This window comes from Solenopsis invicta, chromosome 3, assembly GCF_016802725.1.
Source record: "Solenopsis invicta isolate M01_SB chromosome 3, UNIL_Sinv_3.0, whole genome shotgun sequence".
Classification (NCBI taxonomy): domain Eukaryota; kingdom Metazoa; phylum Arthropoda; class Insecta; order Hymenoptera; family Formicidae; genus Solenopsis; species Solenopsis invicta.
In genome coordinates, this window is record NC_052666.1 from 13213001 (window position 1) to 13228635 (window position 15635).

The window sequence follows — 15635 nt, forward strand, 5'->3', positions numbered from 1 at the left end:
CGCACATACCGATAGCCTACCAACCAATCATCTTGACTTATCTAACCCAACCTACGGAAAATCTCTAGGCATCTGCCATTGCGAGTGGTTTGTGTGCTATCGGGATGTGCGCTATCGGGACTCGCCGAGTTTAATTAGTCATTTTATTGAATTATACATTGTCAATGCGACCCATATAGTAAGTGTAAGTAAAACTTTTTTGTGAGTATTTTACATAAAAAAGCTGGACAAAATACGTTCGAACAAATTGGTTTGCGGATGTTACTCACATATATTTTGTCTTAAGTTAGAATACTATAAAATGCTGTAGAAAAGGGAGTTTTTCCAAAATATATCATGAAACACATCAATTTTCAATTTTAGAAACGATTTAATCAAAAATACCTCATATTCGCCTTGTTACATAAGTACATTTTTTAATAGAAATGACAATGATATAATTTTTTTTTGAAAGTATGAATCTTTAGCTTTAAAACGCCATATTGTAAAGTTCTTCAAAGTTTTTTGTTGCAAACATATGATTTTTTTTTTAAAGTGGATTTTTAGATGCCCAAAAATACCTCATATTCTTCATGTTACATAATTATACTTTTTAAAAGGAATGACTTTGGCAAATTTTATTTTGAAAGTGTGACTCTTGTTTTAAAAAAAAAATCGTAGAAAAATATTGATTGTAATCAAAGTTATTGCTTCTTAAAGTTGAAAAAGTCTCCCAGACCCAAAAATGTGTTTCCATATTTTACAGGATTGGTGTGTTTAAGGGTTAAGCAATTGTGTATATTATATCAAAGTGTAATTTTGTATTGAATTGAAACAAAAATAAATAAACAAGTTATCTTTTAATAGGTATCAAGTTATTGTTTAAAAAAAATAACTTTACACAACGATTATTACTCTTTTTATGTAGGCATTGATACCAGATACCATACAGGACATCATAAAACGCAAACTGAAATCCAGAACTGCGAAGATTTCTCCACGTTTAAGAGCATTCGCCATGACATTACACTTTTATTCAGCAAAGGCATATAATTATGTCAGAAAGAAATTTGCGAATTTATTACCACACGAGAAAACGTTTGCGAAATGGCTTCAAGTAATTGATGGTAATCCCGGATTTACGAAAGAAGCATTCAATTCGATTGCTAAGAAAGTTCAGTCAGAGGATCATACAGTTGTTAGTCTTACAATGGATGAAATGTCCATTCGTGAACATATTCATTGGGATGGTAAACGATTTCATGGTTACGTTGATCTTGGCATCGATGTGTAACGACCGTACTTCGCGCACGGACGGTCGACGGTACAGGAACGAGCGCGAAAGGTCGCCTGTAGGCCTATTCTCTAACTTTAGTCGTTATCGTTACGTACCGAAATTTGTCGCTTGTGTCAACGACATTATAACGATAAACCTATTCTGTAACCTCTCTTAGCGATGCGGTATCGATACAAAATGAGATACCGACATCGTTATTGAACCGGCAATACTCGGTTCAAAATAACTCTACACTAGCAGTTTCCAACCAATCAAAGCTCCGTATTTTCGTTATTCTTTCAGTAACTTTAGGAACGCTGAAGAAATACATATTCCCGTAGAAAATTATTTAATGTTACTGTATTTTTCGATTTCGCTTTTTTGTTTTATGATCTTGTGGGAAGTGCAATAAAATAAAAAGAAGCAAAAGATACAGGTTAAGTAAGTATAATAAATAATACTTTTTCTATATGTCTTACAGTATGCTTCTTGATAAAATAACAATACGTGCGTACTCTAAATCTGAAGTGCAGGATAATCACTGATTATCAGTGAATAATTCTGATCATCAGTCCAAATATGTTATTGATAATCAGTGATTGATTATTGTAAACTGAAAAATCAATGAATTTTTTGCGTATTTATTAATGATTATTGTGAACTTTCACTGATTATTAGAAAATTGTCATTGATTTTTAGGTTAAGATAATTACTGATTCATCATTCCTAAATATGTCACTGGTAATTAGTGGTTATCTACTGATTCAGATTTAAAGAGTTTATACATAAAATATATTTTAATATTTAACATGTATTAATATTTTATACATATGATTTTACATTAATATTTCAAAATATGAGGTTATGGTAATAGTTTTTTTTAGAATATGGCAAAAAGGCAAGGAAGAGCTACAGCTCGACAAATAGAAGCTCTCGTGACATATTTAGAATAACATCCACATGTAGCATCAGGAAAATTTAATACGCTAAGCGGCAATCATGCTTTACAAGGAAACTGGGAAGAGTTAACATCAAATTTAAATTCTTTATCACCTAATGGGAAAGAAAAAGATGTTAAATCTTGGAAGATAGTAAGATTTATTGATAACACCTTTATTAATAATTATTGATTGATTTTATAACAATTTTATTATAGACGTGGAGAGACTGCAAATCAAAAGTATCCGAAAAAGTTCAAAAACTAAGAAAAGGGCGAACAGCAACTGGAAATAATACAGTTAACATAGTATTGACAGATATAGACAAAAGGATTTTGGGGATTATTGGGCACGAATATGTACAAGGTCTGTCAGATGTTCCCGATAGTTTTCCTGAAGAATATGTAGTAAGAAAAATAACAAATGTTTTAATATTGTAACTAACAAAATTATTCCTTTTTGTATAATTAATTATGCACATATATTGTTTGTATAATATTTATAACACACTTTGAATTATTTATATTATTTTATATGTTTTTAGAATGCTACTGATGTATTGGCTGCAGGGGATGAAAATCCATTGCAAAATATTCCAGTCCCAATAATAATAGATATACCTAATAATCGTATGTATTTGTAAATGTTTTTCTTTACATTATATGAAAAAATATGACGTTTCAATTAAAATGTATCTTAAATAATATAAAAAAGTATTAAAAAATTTGTTTTTTTAGCCACAATAAATAATTTGTATAATGATGATGGTCCGGATATAGTATCAACTTGTCAAACACAATCATCAGCAACCTTACAAAATACCAATATGTCTGCTAGTCTACAATTAAATATTCCTTCCACTTCACAAGCTAGTCTGCTATTAAATTCTTCCAATAATGAACAACCTGTACAAATCAATGTAGAACCACATGTATCCAATTCAAATAATTGTACCACATCCAACACCTTACGTGAAATACGTGAAATGCGTTCAAGACGTAAGTATATAACAATAAAATTATACATATATAATTTATGATTTGTAATAAGAATATAATTTCCTTTCTGATATAGGTAGATCTTCACCTTTGTCAATGCAATTTCATAATGCTCGAGAAATATTTGCAGATATCTCTAATAAACATGCAGACGCGATGAAAGTTTGTTTAACATTTTTTTTTGTTGTAAACATGTGAGTTTCATTTTATAAAAATCTTAGTTTTACTACAATAATATTGAATTTTTATAAATGTTAGCTGAATCAATGAAAGTACAAGCAGATGCATTGTGTCAATTGAGACGAATTATGGAAGAATTCATAAACAGACCAATTTGTTGCCATAATAATAATAATTAAAGTTAACATTATTAATATTTTATTCAGATATTTTTTTTTTTATTGAAAAAGACATTTTTTGTGTCAATAATACGTTTTTATTTGTGATAAAAGACATTTTTATTTTGTGTCAATAATACGTTCTTATTTGTGATAAAGACATTTTTATTTTGTGTCAATAATACGTTCTTATTTGTGATAAAAAAACATTTTTATTTTGTGTTAATAATACGTTTTTATTTGTGATGATGAAAATACAATTTTATTTTGTGTTGAAGTATAAAGATAATATTTATTATATCTTTGTTTAAATATATAGTGTAGTGGAAGAATACAGATACTTAACAATATTTGCAATAAATTTTATACTTTTTTAACGCTTTACTAATATTTTTATATCCTAATATCCTAAAATGTATATCTTCTATCCTATTTAATAATTTTTTTTATAGCTTTTATTTCGCCTTTAAAATAATTCTTACTATAAACATTAATTCTTACAATATTTAAAATACAATTATATATAAATATTTGAGCATATTTTCTTACACATTTTTATAAACATTTTTATTTCTTTGAATTTACGTTCAATTATTTTCATTATCCTAAGCACAGCGATAATCCGGAAACCATTCTTGCATGATTTGTTTTTGTATACGCTGCGCAACAGCTCTCGGCTCTCTGTGATTCACAGCCTCTTCTTCTTGTCGTGCTGCTCCTTCTATATATACATTTGCACGTGCATTTAAAATTTCATTTTCATTCACATCTTGTGGTAGTCGATAGTGTAGACGCATATTGTATAACACTGCGCATGCATTTACAATTTGTCCAGCTATTTCAGGATAATACATTAATACACGCTGATATGATAAGCATCTCCATGTTCCTTTAAGAACTCCAAAGAATCTTTCAACAACGTTACGCGCTTTACATAGTTTCTCATTATAATAATATTGCCGGCTCCATTCAGCGTAATGTGGTAATGGCGTCATAATCCAAGGCTCCAAAGAATACCCAGCATCTCCTAATACATATTCAAATAATTTCTTAAATAAAACACAATAAAAACTAAAAAATGAAAAACAATATTTAGGTATAATATTTATAATATTCATATCTTACATCTCAATAAATGCTTTTAAATGTGCAAATAATATTTAGTTAATGTTACACTTACTATATAGAATCTCAGAAATAAGTAAATAAAATATTTAATAAAAGTAATTATAAATACTGATTATTTAATTTTTATTATTTTATTATATGTATATTTTAATGAAAAGTCATTAGTTTTACCAATTAAATAAGTTCTCCTTTCACCATTATTATAAAAATGCTCCATTACACGTTTAATTGGAGAAGCATTCCATATAAAAGAATCATTTTGCGCTCCTGGATATCGTGCATTAATATTTAAAATTTTTAAATCCGGATCGACTATCTAAAAAATGAATTAATATGTTAAATATATATAAATAGAAATTTCTTCCTATGAGCAGTGTTATATTAGACATTCTGTGTGTGTGTGTGTGTGTGTATGTGTGTGGATGTGTGTGTGTGTGTGTGTGTAATTAGGCTATTATTATTATTAATATTGTGATATATAAACTATCAATTAAAGAATTTTGAAATAGATAATAAGAAAGATATTATTTTATATAAGACTTACTGCTTGTACATTCAATGAATGATTTCCATGGTGATTGACGTATGCCTCTTCATGTATATGTGGTGCAAGAATATTGATATATGTGCAATCTATAGCACCAATGGCACCGGGAAATGATTGAGGAGCTTGTGCAAATTTATTTCGTGCATTTCTCTCTACTTGCGTCATTGGAAATCTTATCCATTGTCGTAATAAAAACATATTTATCAATCGTGCTATTTTACGAATGCAACGGCTGGTTGATGGTTGGCTTATAACTAAATCACACTGATTTCCTGCTGGCCTTTGGTAACTTCCATTTGCAAAAAATCCAATTGCTGCTAAGACTTGAATTTCTGGTGCTAAGCCGGTGTTACGTTGTACTTGTAAGTGTGGACGTAATATATTTGTAAGATTCATAATTAATTCCTTATTGACTCGAAAGTATGCAAGAAATTCATTGTAAGGAATCTCGAAAGGATTTTGTATATCACGCAACACTTTTCTCTCAATTTTTCTTTCCATAATTATGACTCTTTCTTCCAAAATGAGTAAATCCCATGCCAAATATCCTTCAGCCATATTTCTAGAATAAAATACGAATAGAAATAAATAAATGTCTACAAATATTTTATACCAAAAACATTTTTTCAATACTGTATAACATTTATAACAAGAATCCATAATCTTTAATCTACAAAATATAAATAAAGATATATTATTTTACCTTATGCTTCGATTGTTATGGCACTTTCTAAATTCTTCTCGATGATATATTTTATTATGCTCTTATAAAAAAAATCACACACTAGATATTTAATGAATAACATACGCACAATGACTTGATAGCGTTAATATAATAAGCCACGCTACGCTTCAAAATTCACTGTCAATACTGTCGCTATGCTATATCGAGGGGTCCTCTACCCCTCGATAGCATAACGACATCATTCGATATCATACCGACACTTTTAACAATTGTCGCTTTCGTTAAGTTACAGAATACGACATTTCGTTACAGTGTCGATAAAGCGACTTAACGATAACGATATCGTCGTTATAGAGTTACAGAATAGGCCTACTGGAGGAATTAGACGTTTTTTAAGGTGGTAAATGTCAGTGTGTTTATTCCACAGAAATTCGGTGTATTTACATCGGTGGTTGCCGGTACGTAGTACAGCTACCGGTACGAGGCTCGGGAAAATCCGGAGCTGCCCTCAGGCAGTGGTCAAGACGCGGGTTTCGAAAACCAGCTAAACGCGCGGACGGACGCGATACAGAGATTCGGATCTAAGCGCGCGGACGGACGCGATACAGACATTCAGAACTTAAATCGGCTAAGCGCGCGGACGGACGCGGTACAGACATTCGGAACTTAAATTGGCTAAGCGCGCGGACGGACGTGATACAGAAAGTCGGACTTAAAGGTATAGTTATCGGCTCGGTATATGCGGTACGGGAACCTATCTACAAAGCACGGGAATCTATTTACATTGGGTCCACCTGTCGCGTGAGACGCGGTTCGCGGAACTTAGTCGCCTGTTTTTCCCCGAATCCCGGCGGCCTTGTTATTGTGGCCGTGACGCTCGGGTGAGACGCGGCGCAAGGTGCGGTGAGCGCGGCGCGTACACGGATCCGTGTATTGTTGTCGGTTCGTCGCGTGGCCCGTCGCGAGGCGGTTAATACCGCGAATGATCGCCGGAGGACACCCCCTCACGCCAAGTGCGCTTGGTGGAGGCACAGAGCACCGTATCCCCGTACGTGAGGTGGCGTCGGACTCGGGAGGCGGATCGGATGGAAAATCGCCTTCGTGTCAAGTGGCTTGACAGGGCCCAAGTTGTTTTTGAGCCCAGGTCGACGGGTCGGGAAACGGATCTAGGATCGGAGGCGGAAGCGGTTGCTAGCTAAGTGGCTTAGCAGAGACCGAGGCGCTCGATCTCGATAACAACCTGGGAAAGCTTCTGTTCGGCGGACCGGCCAGAAGCGGATCAGGTCCCTGCCTCCGGCGAACGACGCCTTATATATCCGAGAATCCTGGCGAGGGGGATGCGCGGTGTGTTACGGCGGAGCGGTCCGGCGGCAGCATCCCCGCCACTCGATCTCGGGTCTCTCGCTTCGGACCACGCGCGCATAGCGTGGCTGCGGACGGCGCGGGAACGAGAGCGCGTACGCGCGAAGATGAGAGCGCGGGAGCGATCGCTCGTTCGCTCCGATATTACAATATTTATTAGGCGCTATGCGCCGTTTAACTGCCGGCCGGACGGTGAGGCGGTCCGGGGGGGGGGGTCGGAAGGCGGTTCGTTACACCACCCCCTCATTTAATAAGGCCTGAACATAGAGGCCTATTCGTCGGTCTTACTGACGGGTCCTCCGGGTTGAGGGTAGGACTTTCCTTTGCAGGACCGTAGTTTTCCGGTCCTGTCAAACCGCAGGTGCCATCGGCGGTTGCCGACTCGCGGTTTGTATTCTCGGGCCGAGAGCACTGCGAAGTGTGGTACGTGCACGGTGACCCCGGGTTCCACTTCCACCGGGATGTCGGGTGGTGGCCGTGGCCCCACGACCCTGAGCGGGACCGGTGTACGCCGAGACGGCGGCGGAGACGGTAGCGTGACTCGCGGCGCCGGTTGTGGCAGCTCTTGGGTCAGCCACGTGAGCTTCTCCCGCGTCTGTCGGTCGGACGGCTGATTCAGTCGCCCTCGGCGGACCCCCTAGCAGGGGGTCTCCTGGTGGTCGGGATGACCTCCGGACGGTCGTCAGCTACGCTGATACGGTAGCAGGTGGCCGGCGGTAACACGGGCCGACTCATTCGGTCCATGGCAGGTAGCTCGGGGTCGTACTCCTCGACCGCGGTTTCGCCTAGCCAGGCGTCGATCTCGGCGAGAATGTCGCTTTCGTGTTCCATGGTCGGTAGCGAAATGACCTGGCGAATATTTGGTAGTCGTCGTGACCCCTCTCTGTCATCGATGTTGACGTTTTTCGGGAATTCGGCGGCGGCGGTTGTCGCGCTTCCTAGTCCGGCTTGTAGCGACTATTCCGCGTCGGAGTCGGATTCGCTGTCCTCGTCCGTGACGGTCGTGGGAGGGGATGGCTTCAGGTTCTGGATGTGTACATGTCGGTACCATCTCCCCCCCGTGTTCCGGAGGTCTACGATTACCGGAGAGATTATTCGCCGCACTTGTAACGGCCCTATAAATTTTGGCGCGAGCTTTGCGTTAAAGGCGTCTGCCCGGCGGGACAGGGGGTGGTCGCGCTTCCAGACCCACTCCCCTACTTACGGTCGCCACGCGCGGCGGCGTAAATTATAATATTTTTCCTGGCGCTGAAAAATGCGCGCGAGTTGTATTCGGATGATTTCGAACGCGTCTCGTAGCCGGCGCTGTAGCACGTGCGGTGCGCGTGGTTCGTCGTGACGCTCTCGTTCCTCGGTTTGCCGCAGCTCGCGACCGTGATTTAAGAACGCCGGCGTATGCCCCGTCGCGTCGTGAGTTGCGATGTTGTAGGCGAACTGCAACTCGGCGAGATGACCATCCCATTTGCGGTAGTCGCGATTGACGTATTGTCCAATCATGGTCTTGACTGTTCGGTTCGTACGCTCGACCAGGTTGCAGTGTGGGACATACGTCGGCGTTAAGCGGTGTTTTATTTGGAGCGCTTGCAGTAGCTGGGTCAGGGAAGCCGAGCGGAGTTGTGTGCCGTTGTCCGACCAGACTTTCTCGGGGCAGCCGTGGCGCAGGACAACAGCTTCGGTTATTGCGGATATGACATTGGCGGCGGTCGCGCGGCGTAGTGCGCGCATCTCCAACCACTTCGTAAAGCGGTCCTGCATCGTGAGCAGCCACATGTTCCCCTTATTCGAGCGGGGCAGCGGATCTATTAGGTCAATCGTGACGAGCTGCCACGGTTGTGTCACCGCGGTCGGGTGCATCAAACCGGCTGGTCGGCGTTGATCCGGTTTGTGTGCGAGGCACGTCCGGCACTGGCGGACGTAGCGCGCGATCTCCCGGAACATGCCGGGCCAATAGTATTGGCGTGCGATTCGCGAGATCGTCTTGGCGATGCCGAGATGCCCCGCGGTCGGCGCGTCGTGATACCTCGCGAAGATCTCCGCGCGGTTTTCTCGCGGGACGCACTCCTTCCATTGAGTGTCGCTGGGCGTTTCGGTAAAGTCCAGGTCGTGCAGTACGTGACGGTATAGTCAGTCGTTCTCTATTCGGAAGTCGGGAGCGTCGGCGGGGGTGTTTCGCGCGATCTCCAGCCAAAGCTGGTACCAGGCACAAGCCGTTCGCGAGGCGGTATTGCAGCGGGATAGTGCGTCCGCGACCTTGTTGAGTGTCCCCTTGCGGTACTGGACCTCGAAGTCGTACTGCCTGAGCTCAAACGCCCAGCGACCGATGCGACCAGTCGGGGAGTCTAGGGTCTGTAGCCACTTCAAGGACTGGTCGGTTATCACCTTGAAGTGGTACCCTTCTAAGTATTCCCTCATACGCCGCACAGTGGGACCAAATCGATTCTAGCCGGCCAAAATTCTGAACTTCACAGAATATTTATATCTTATAATTATATTTACGATGGAATGCCTCAAATATATTTTCACATATGCTCAGTTAGATTTTACTTTTGATTTTTAATATTTATATGATAAAATATCAAAAACAATAATATAATATGAATAAACAATATATAATGTGAATAAGAATGAAATATAATATTCACACAGATTTTTCTTCCCATTAGCATTACTCACGGCTGACGACAAGGACGTTGGAAGACATGTAGCCCCATTTTTGTTGTTTTTTTTTTGTAGTTTTTATGTTTATGTTTTTTTGGGGGGTTTTTTATTTTTTATTATGTTAAACTGATATATTTATATGTTGATTATTATATTTTGCTCGTTTCTAAATTATATTACAGATATTTTTGAAGTTTTATTCAGTTTTAATTTTTATCATCATCAATCATCATCATCATCATCATCATCATCATCATCATCATCATTAGATTCGTTTTCACGATTAATGATATCAGGTTTTATCAGTAGGCTTAAAACTTCAGCAGAAATAATTGTACGTTTTTTTGGAAAGATTCGTCTGAGAGATGTGATGTAAGGATCAGAGGAAGCAAACAATCTTTTAAACAAATCCTCATTCGTTGCTACTCGCGAACATTTTCGTGTGTACTGCTCTCTAAAGTTTCGACAATCTTTATTTCTAGCCTCTTGAGCTTCTTCAGATAAGAGCCCAAGTGGCAGAATCGCTGTTGATACGATCATCTCACCATGATCTAATAATTTATGTACAGTTGGAGGCATTGGATACCAATTATAAATCTTTCTGTACAGATCTGCAGTTTCTTTGCAATATTTGCCAAATTTCATAGAATCGATTTCAAAACCGAAAGAAATAACTTTCAACAAAGTGGAAAATCGAACGATAAAATCTTCAACTCCAGTAATTTGACTGGACACTGTTGGATCTTGGAAGAATCTACGAGCAGTGTTACCGTCATTCGTATTTCCACTCCCTTGCTTTGGAATATCAACAATTAATCCCAATCGCTGCCGGAGCTGATTTTGAATGAAATTTTTCCGTTTCTCAAATTCTATTTTATCGTTTCCCGTAATGCGCCATTTTTTCAGAGTGATTCTATATGCAATATGAATCAGACACTCGAAACATCGTATCAAGCAATGAAGTGGAGAGATACCAAATGATAGAGCAGATTCATCTACATGATGATTGGATACATCAAACTGTTTCAGATCTTTGATTGTTGCTTTGCAAATGTAACATGTCATGCTAGAGGTGTCCTTCAACGCGTTCCATACTTTTCCGTCAGCCATGGTCAATACCATTTTGAAATTTACCATTATTTCAAATGGTTCTTCCAACTTTAACGGAAACAATTGTTCTATCTGCGAAGTTACATATTCTTCTTCAGTTTTAATAACAGCCACAGTTTCTTTCAGAAACTGAAAACGTAAAGGCCTGCAATATCTTACTGAAGATGGACGAGGATTGCTCCACAATATGGACATGTTCCCATTTGGAGATGCGTATCTAAGTTGCAATGGAACGATCCACTTAGCGAAAAAATTGCGATCTGAAACTTCCAAACCGGAAGAAGTGTTTTGCTTATATTGCGATTGTCCCAATGAACCGTCAAAGCCCCATTTTACGATCAATTCAAGTCTTTGTATTGATGTATCCGATGAAATTAAAACTGTTTGTAGCAAACGAGAAGCAGTATGATTCAAAAGAGACTGCAAAGAAACTTCTGCAGAATTCTCAGTAATTTTAATTCCGTCAGGATAGCATCGCTTTTTGCCCCAAAAATCCGTTTATAACTGAGATACAAATTACTTCCCATCTTTTTTGCCTGCAAACGAATCAAATTATATTGGTTTTTCGTCAATTTGCCTTCTATTAATAATGATAATGCCTGGTCTTCTGAATATTGGCATTTCTCAGGTTGTTTTGGAATAGATCTAGATGATATAATGTCAGCGACGAAACCAGCAATTTGCTTTTTACCCGCCTTACGTAATCCCATAGTTGCAGTCGATGCGATTTGTTCGAGGGAATGAGACGATAACAATTCCGAACACTTTCGTCTTTTCGTTCTTTTGCTTGCATTTTCGAATGAAATTGTTGGACGCCCACTCCTATCGGTTGAAGTAGACTTTGTAACTGTAGTTTCATTCTTACAGAGTAAAAGTACTGATTTTGGAACAATAAATTCTTTATCTAGCCATGACTTTGATTTTTTGACGAACTCGTCAGAACTTTTTTGTATTTTTGATCTTTTTTTGTAATCATATCGAGAAAGAAAGAAATATATTTATTTAGATCCTTCTCAGCAGAAGACGAACATTCCGAAAGACCTAATTTATTTAAAATAAAGCTTTTCAAAAATTGGCTGTGGAAAGGCGGTTGAATTTCCTTTATTGCTTCATATAATTCTAATCGTGTGAAAGAAACCATGTTTTGATATTGGTTATTAATTTACTGGGTTTTAATTTTAAGAAGAAAGATATCGAACAAAAATCTGAATAAATGTGAACAAAAGAATTTTAATAAATTTGTGGAAAAAGTATTGAATAATATAGAAATAATAATACAATATTATATAACGCAGGGAAGAATTAAATAATGCTGAAATATTATATACTGCAGGAAATCATCAGAATATCGTATTAGAACAGAGTAAACGCTCAAGAACAAGTACTTGAGCACGAGTGAAAAACTTTATATTTTGCAACAGATACTTATTCTGTAAGTGAGTATTTTTTAAATACGAGAAACACAACGCCGCGGTCCATCTATTGGCAGCGCCGCGGACTATTAACGGACGTCTGTCTTGCTGCGATGTAATTATTTCAAATTTATTACTTTTTCTCTGTAGAAATGAAACTTAAATTACAGAGTTTGCTTCTTTCGGTAAGTACGAGTGTCCAACAATTCCATTCGAATATAGTTGCTATATAAATTAAAAATTTTAGCTAATTTTATAAATGAGTTAAAAATTGTAACATTCAAAATATGCTGAATATTTATACACTTATTTACATAATATTACACATTTTAACTTGTACATAATTTAATTTTTTCTAATTAAAACTGTGCAGCGCTTTAAATTGCATAAATAATTTATAAATTATTATAATTATTTATCTTTTATTGAAATATTCCATAATTGTACATATGTAATGAAAATTGATACTCGGAAGAACGAAATACAGAAGTGTAATGAAACAGACTCTCATAAAATGAATAATTCCCCGTAAGGCGCCATGCATAGGAACACAAAATCTGCTGTATTTTGCAAAGCGCTGGAAAGCGCTTGTTCTCCTTTTGCATATCATGTCTTATAAGTATTCTCTTCATGTAGAAAAAACCTCACCGTGATGATCGATGATGATTTTTTTGTATAGTATAGTATGTGATCTGTTTTGAATTTTATGTAGTGGCTGTAGAATCTTAATAATTGTAAATAATCTGTATATATTTAATAATGATACGAGTGATTTTTCGAAAGCTTATTAGTCGATAGATCAGAGAAAAAAATGTTTTAATGATCACTTCATTAATAACTGAATGATCGCTGAATATTTAGAATGATTATTTTAGTTGCTTCAGCGATACTATGTAAGAAGCTATGTTTGATTGTGAATATTTCTTCCGAGCAATGATAAATATCATTAAAACTTTCATTTTCGTGTGCTTTCGTTTATTAGAAACTAAGAAAAAATATTTATCATAAAAAAATTTAAACTTAATATTTTTCATTTTTGGCCGGCTAGAATCGATTTGGTCCCACTGTACGCCGTATCCCCCATAGTACGGCGAGACATTCCAGTTCGGTTGCGCTGTAATTGCGTTCGGCGGAGTTAAATGTGCGACTCGCGTAGGCGATGACGCGCTCTCCCTCGGGGAAGTATTGCGTCAGCACTGCCCCCAAGCCGGTTGCGCTCGCGTCCGTCTGCAGCACGAACGTTCGGTCGAAATCCGGGCAGGCGAGTACCGGTGCGGAAGTGAGCGTGCGTTTCAGCTGTTCGAACGCCTCTCGCTCGGTCTTGCCCCACGTCCAGCGTGCGTTTTTCCGTGTTAGCGCGGTGAGCGGCGCGGCGACGGTCGCGAAGTCCTGAATAAAGCGGCGGTACCAAGACGCTAAACCGAGGAACTGGCGGATCTGCCGTACGGTTTGCGGTGCGGGCCAGTTTACGATTGCGGCCGTCTTATCGGGGTCGGTCCGGATACTCTCACGGTCGACGACGTGACCCAGATATTTCAGACGGTCGGTGCAGAATCGGCACTTCTCGGGGTTAATTCTCAGCCGCGCCTCTCGGAGCCGGCGAAAGACTTCGCGGAGCGTGGTCAGGTGCTCGTCCAAGGAGCGACTAATGACGATGATGTCGTCCAGATATATGAGAATGCGCGGTTCGAGTTCGGCACCGAGTACGGTGCCCAGCAAGCGCTGGAACGTGGCGGGAGCGGAGTGTAGCCCGAACGGTATTACTGTGAACTGCATCAACCCCCGGCCCGGTACGGTAAACGCGGTGATGGGGCGGCTTGCGGGTGTCAGGGGTACCCTTTTTTTTTTTTTTTTTTTTTTTTATAACGGAGAGGAAGCGTTACCCCAGACCCCGGGGGAGGCCTGGTGGTTATGTGGGGCTCTTCCCCGCCGACGACATGTCGACGGGGACATACCCACTAAAACCTCTCCGGGTATCCTGCCCTGGTCCATGACTGGGGGGCTCCGGGAACGCGTGCAGCATGCTTCCGGAGCCCCCCGGACCCAGTCGGCCAGTTGGCGGCCGACTCATCTCGCCAGAGGCGCCTTAGTTTACGAAAGGCGCCCCTCGCAGGGCTTAAGGGCTTAGCCTGCCTTAGGTCGGGGAGAGGGACACCGTCCCTCCGCCGCCTCTTCCACTGTTGTCGTTGGGAGTACGGCCCGGGGGTCCGGTCCGGATGGTTCCCGGGCCTCTTCGCGCCGCGATAACGGCGGCGCGGCCCTACATTCTGCCCTGGGGGGAGAGAGAAGACCCTTCCCTCTCCCCCCAACCCGGCGAGGCAGCGGGGGGAGCGGCTCCGCGTTATGCCGCAGGGTCGCTCCCCCCGGACCGTCAGGTCGGATCTGCCTCGGGTGTCAGGGGTACCTGCCAATACCCGCTTTTAAGATAGAGTGTCGACAGGTACTGCCCCCCCCCCTTAGTTTATCTAGCGTGGTCGGTATCTGTGGCAGAGGGTATGCGTCACGCTCCGTGACGTCGTTAACGCGCCGGAAGTCGATGCAGAACCGCGGTTTTCCGTCCTTCTTTTTGACAATGACGACGGGCGAGCTCCACGCGCTTTGCGATCGCTCAATGATGCCGTCGCGCAACATCTCGTCGACCTCGCGGTCAATGATTGCCTATACGGCCGGATTTCGCGGGCGGTATCTTTGCTTGATCGGTGCGTGGTTATCTTTCACGCGTATTTCGTGCTGCATATGGTCGGTCGGTCTCCGTACGCGCTCGAAGAGCGGTAATTCCTCTGCGAGGAACGTGCGTAGGCGGTCGGTCTCGTCGGCGCCGGAGCTTGCGGACTGACCGGTAGTAGCGGCGGTCGTGTCGGTGCGCGGAGCCGCGGACGCGGTTGTCGGCGGGCGGTTATGTACAAGCGGCGGTGGCGGAATTGTTAGGCGGGCGCGTGCCATGACGTCGACCCCGAATATCATGTCGACGTCCAGCCCCGGCATGACTTGAAATCCGTGCTCGAATTCGTGTCCCGGCAAGCAGATCGGAAGTACGAGATATCTGCGGATGGGCTCGCTCGCCCCGTTAGTGAGGTACACGCGTCCGGTCGCTGGTCGCCGCTCGTAGCCCAGTCGCTCAAGGCGATCGGCGGCGGCTGGGCTGATGAAGGATGCCTCGGAACCGGAGTCCAACAGGGCGCTGAGCTCGGTGCCTCCGATGGC

The 15635-nt window shown here is 41.0% G+C and overlaps 1 protein-coding gene across 1 annotated transcript; it reads right to left on the reverse strand.

Annotated features, from left to right (window-relative positions):
* Positions 1–4092: 4092 nt before the first annotated feature.
* Positions 4093–5762, reverse strand: LOC113005063 (putative nuclease HARBI1). Its single transcript, XM_026140032.2, has 3 exons — positions 5202–5762; positions 4829–4973; positions 4093–4556 (listed from the first exon to the last, which is right to left on the reverse strand). Exons 1-3 carry the CDS (start codon positions 5760–5762, stop codon positions 4135–4137), a joined length of 1128 nt encoding a protein of 375 aa, XP_025995817.1. The 3' UTR covers positions 4093–4134.
* Between the last annotated feature and the right edge of the window lie 9873 nt (positions 5763–15635).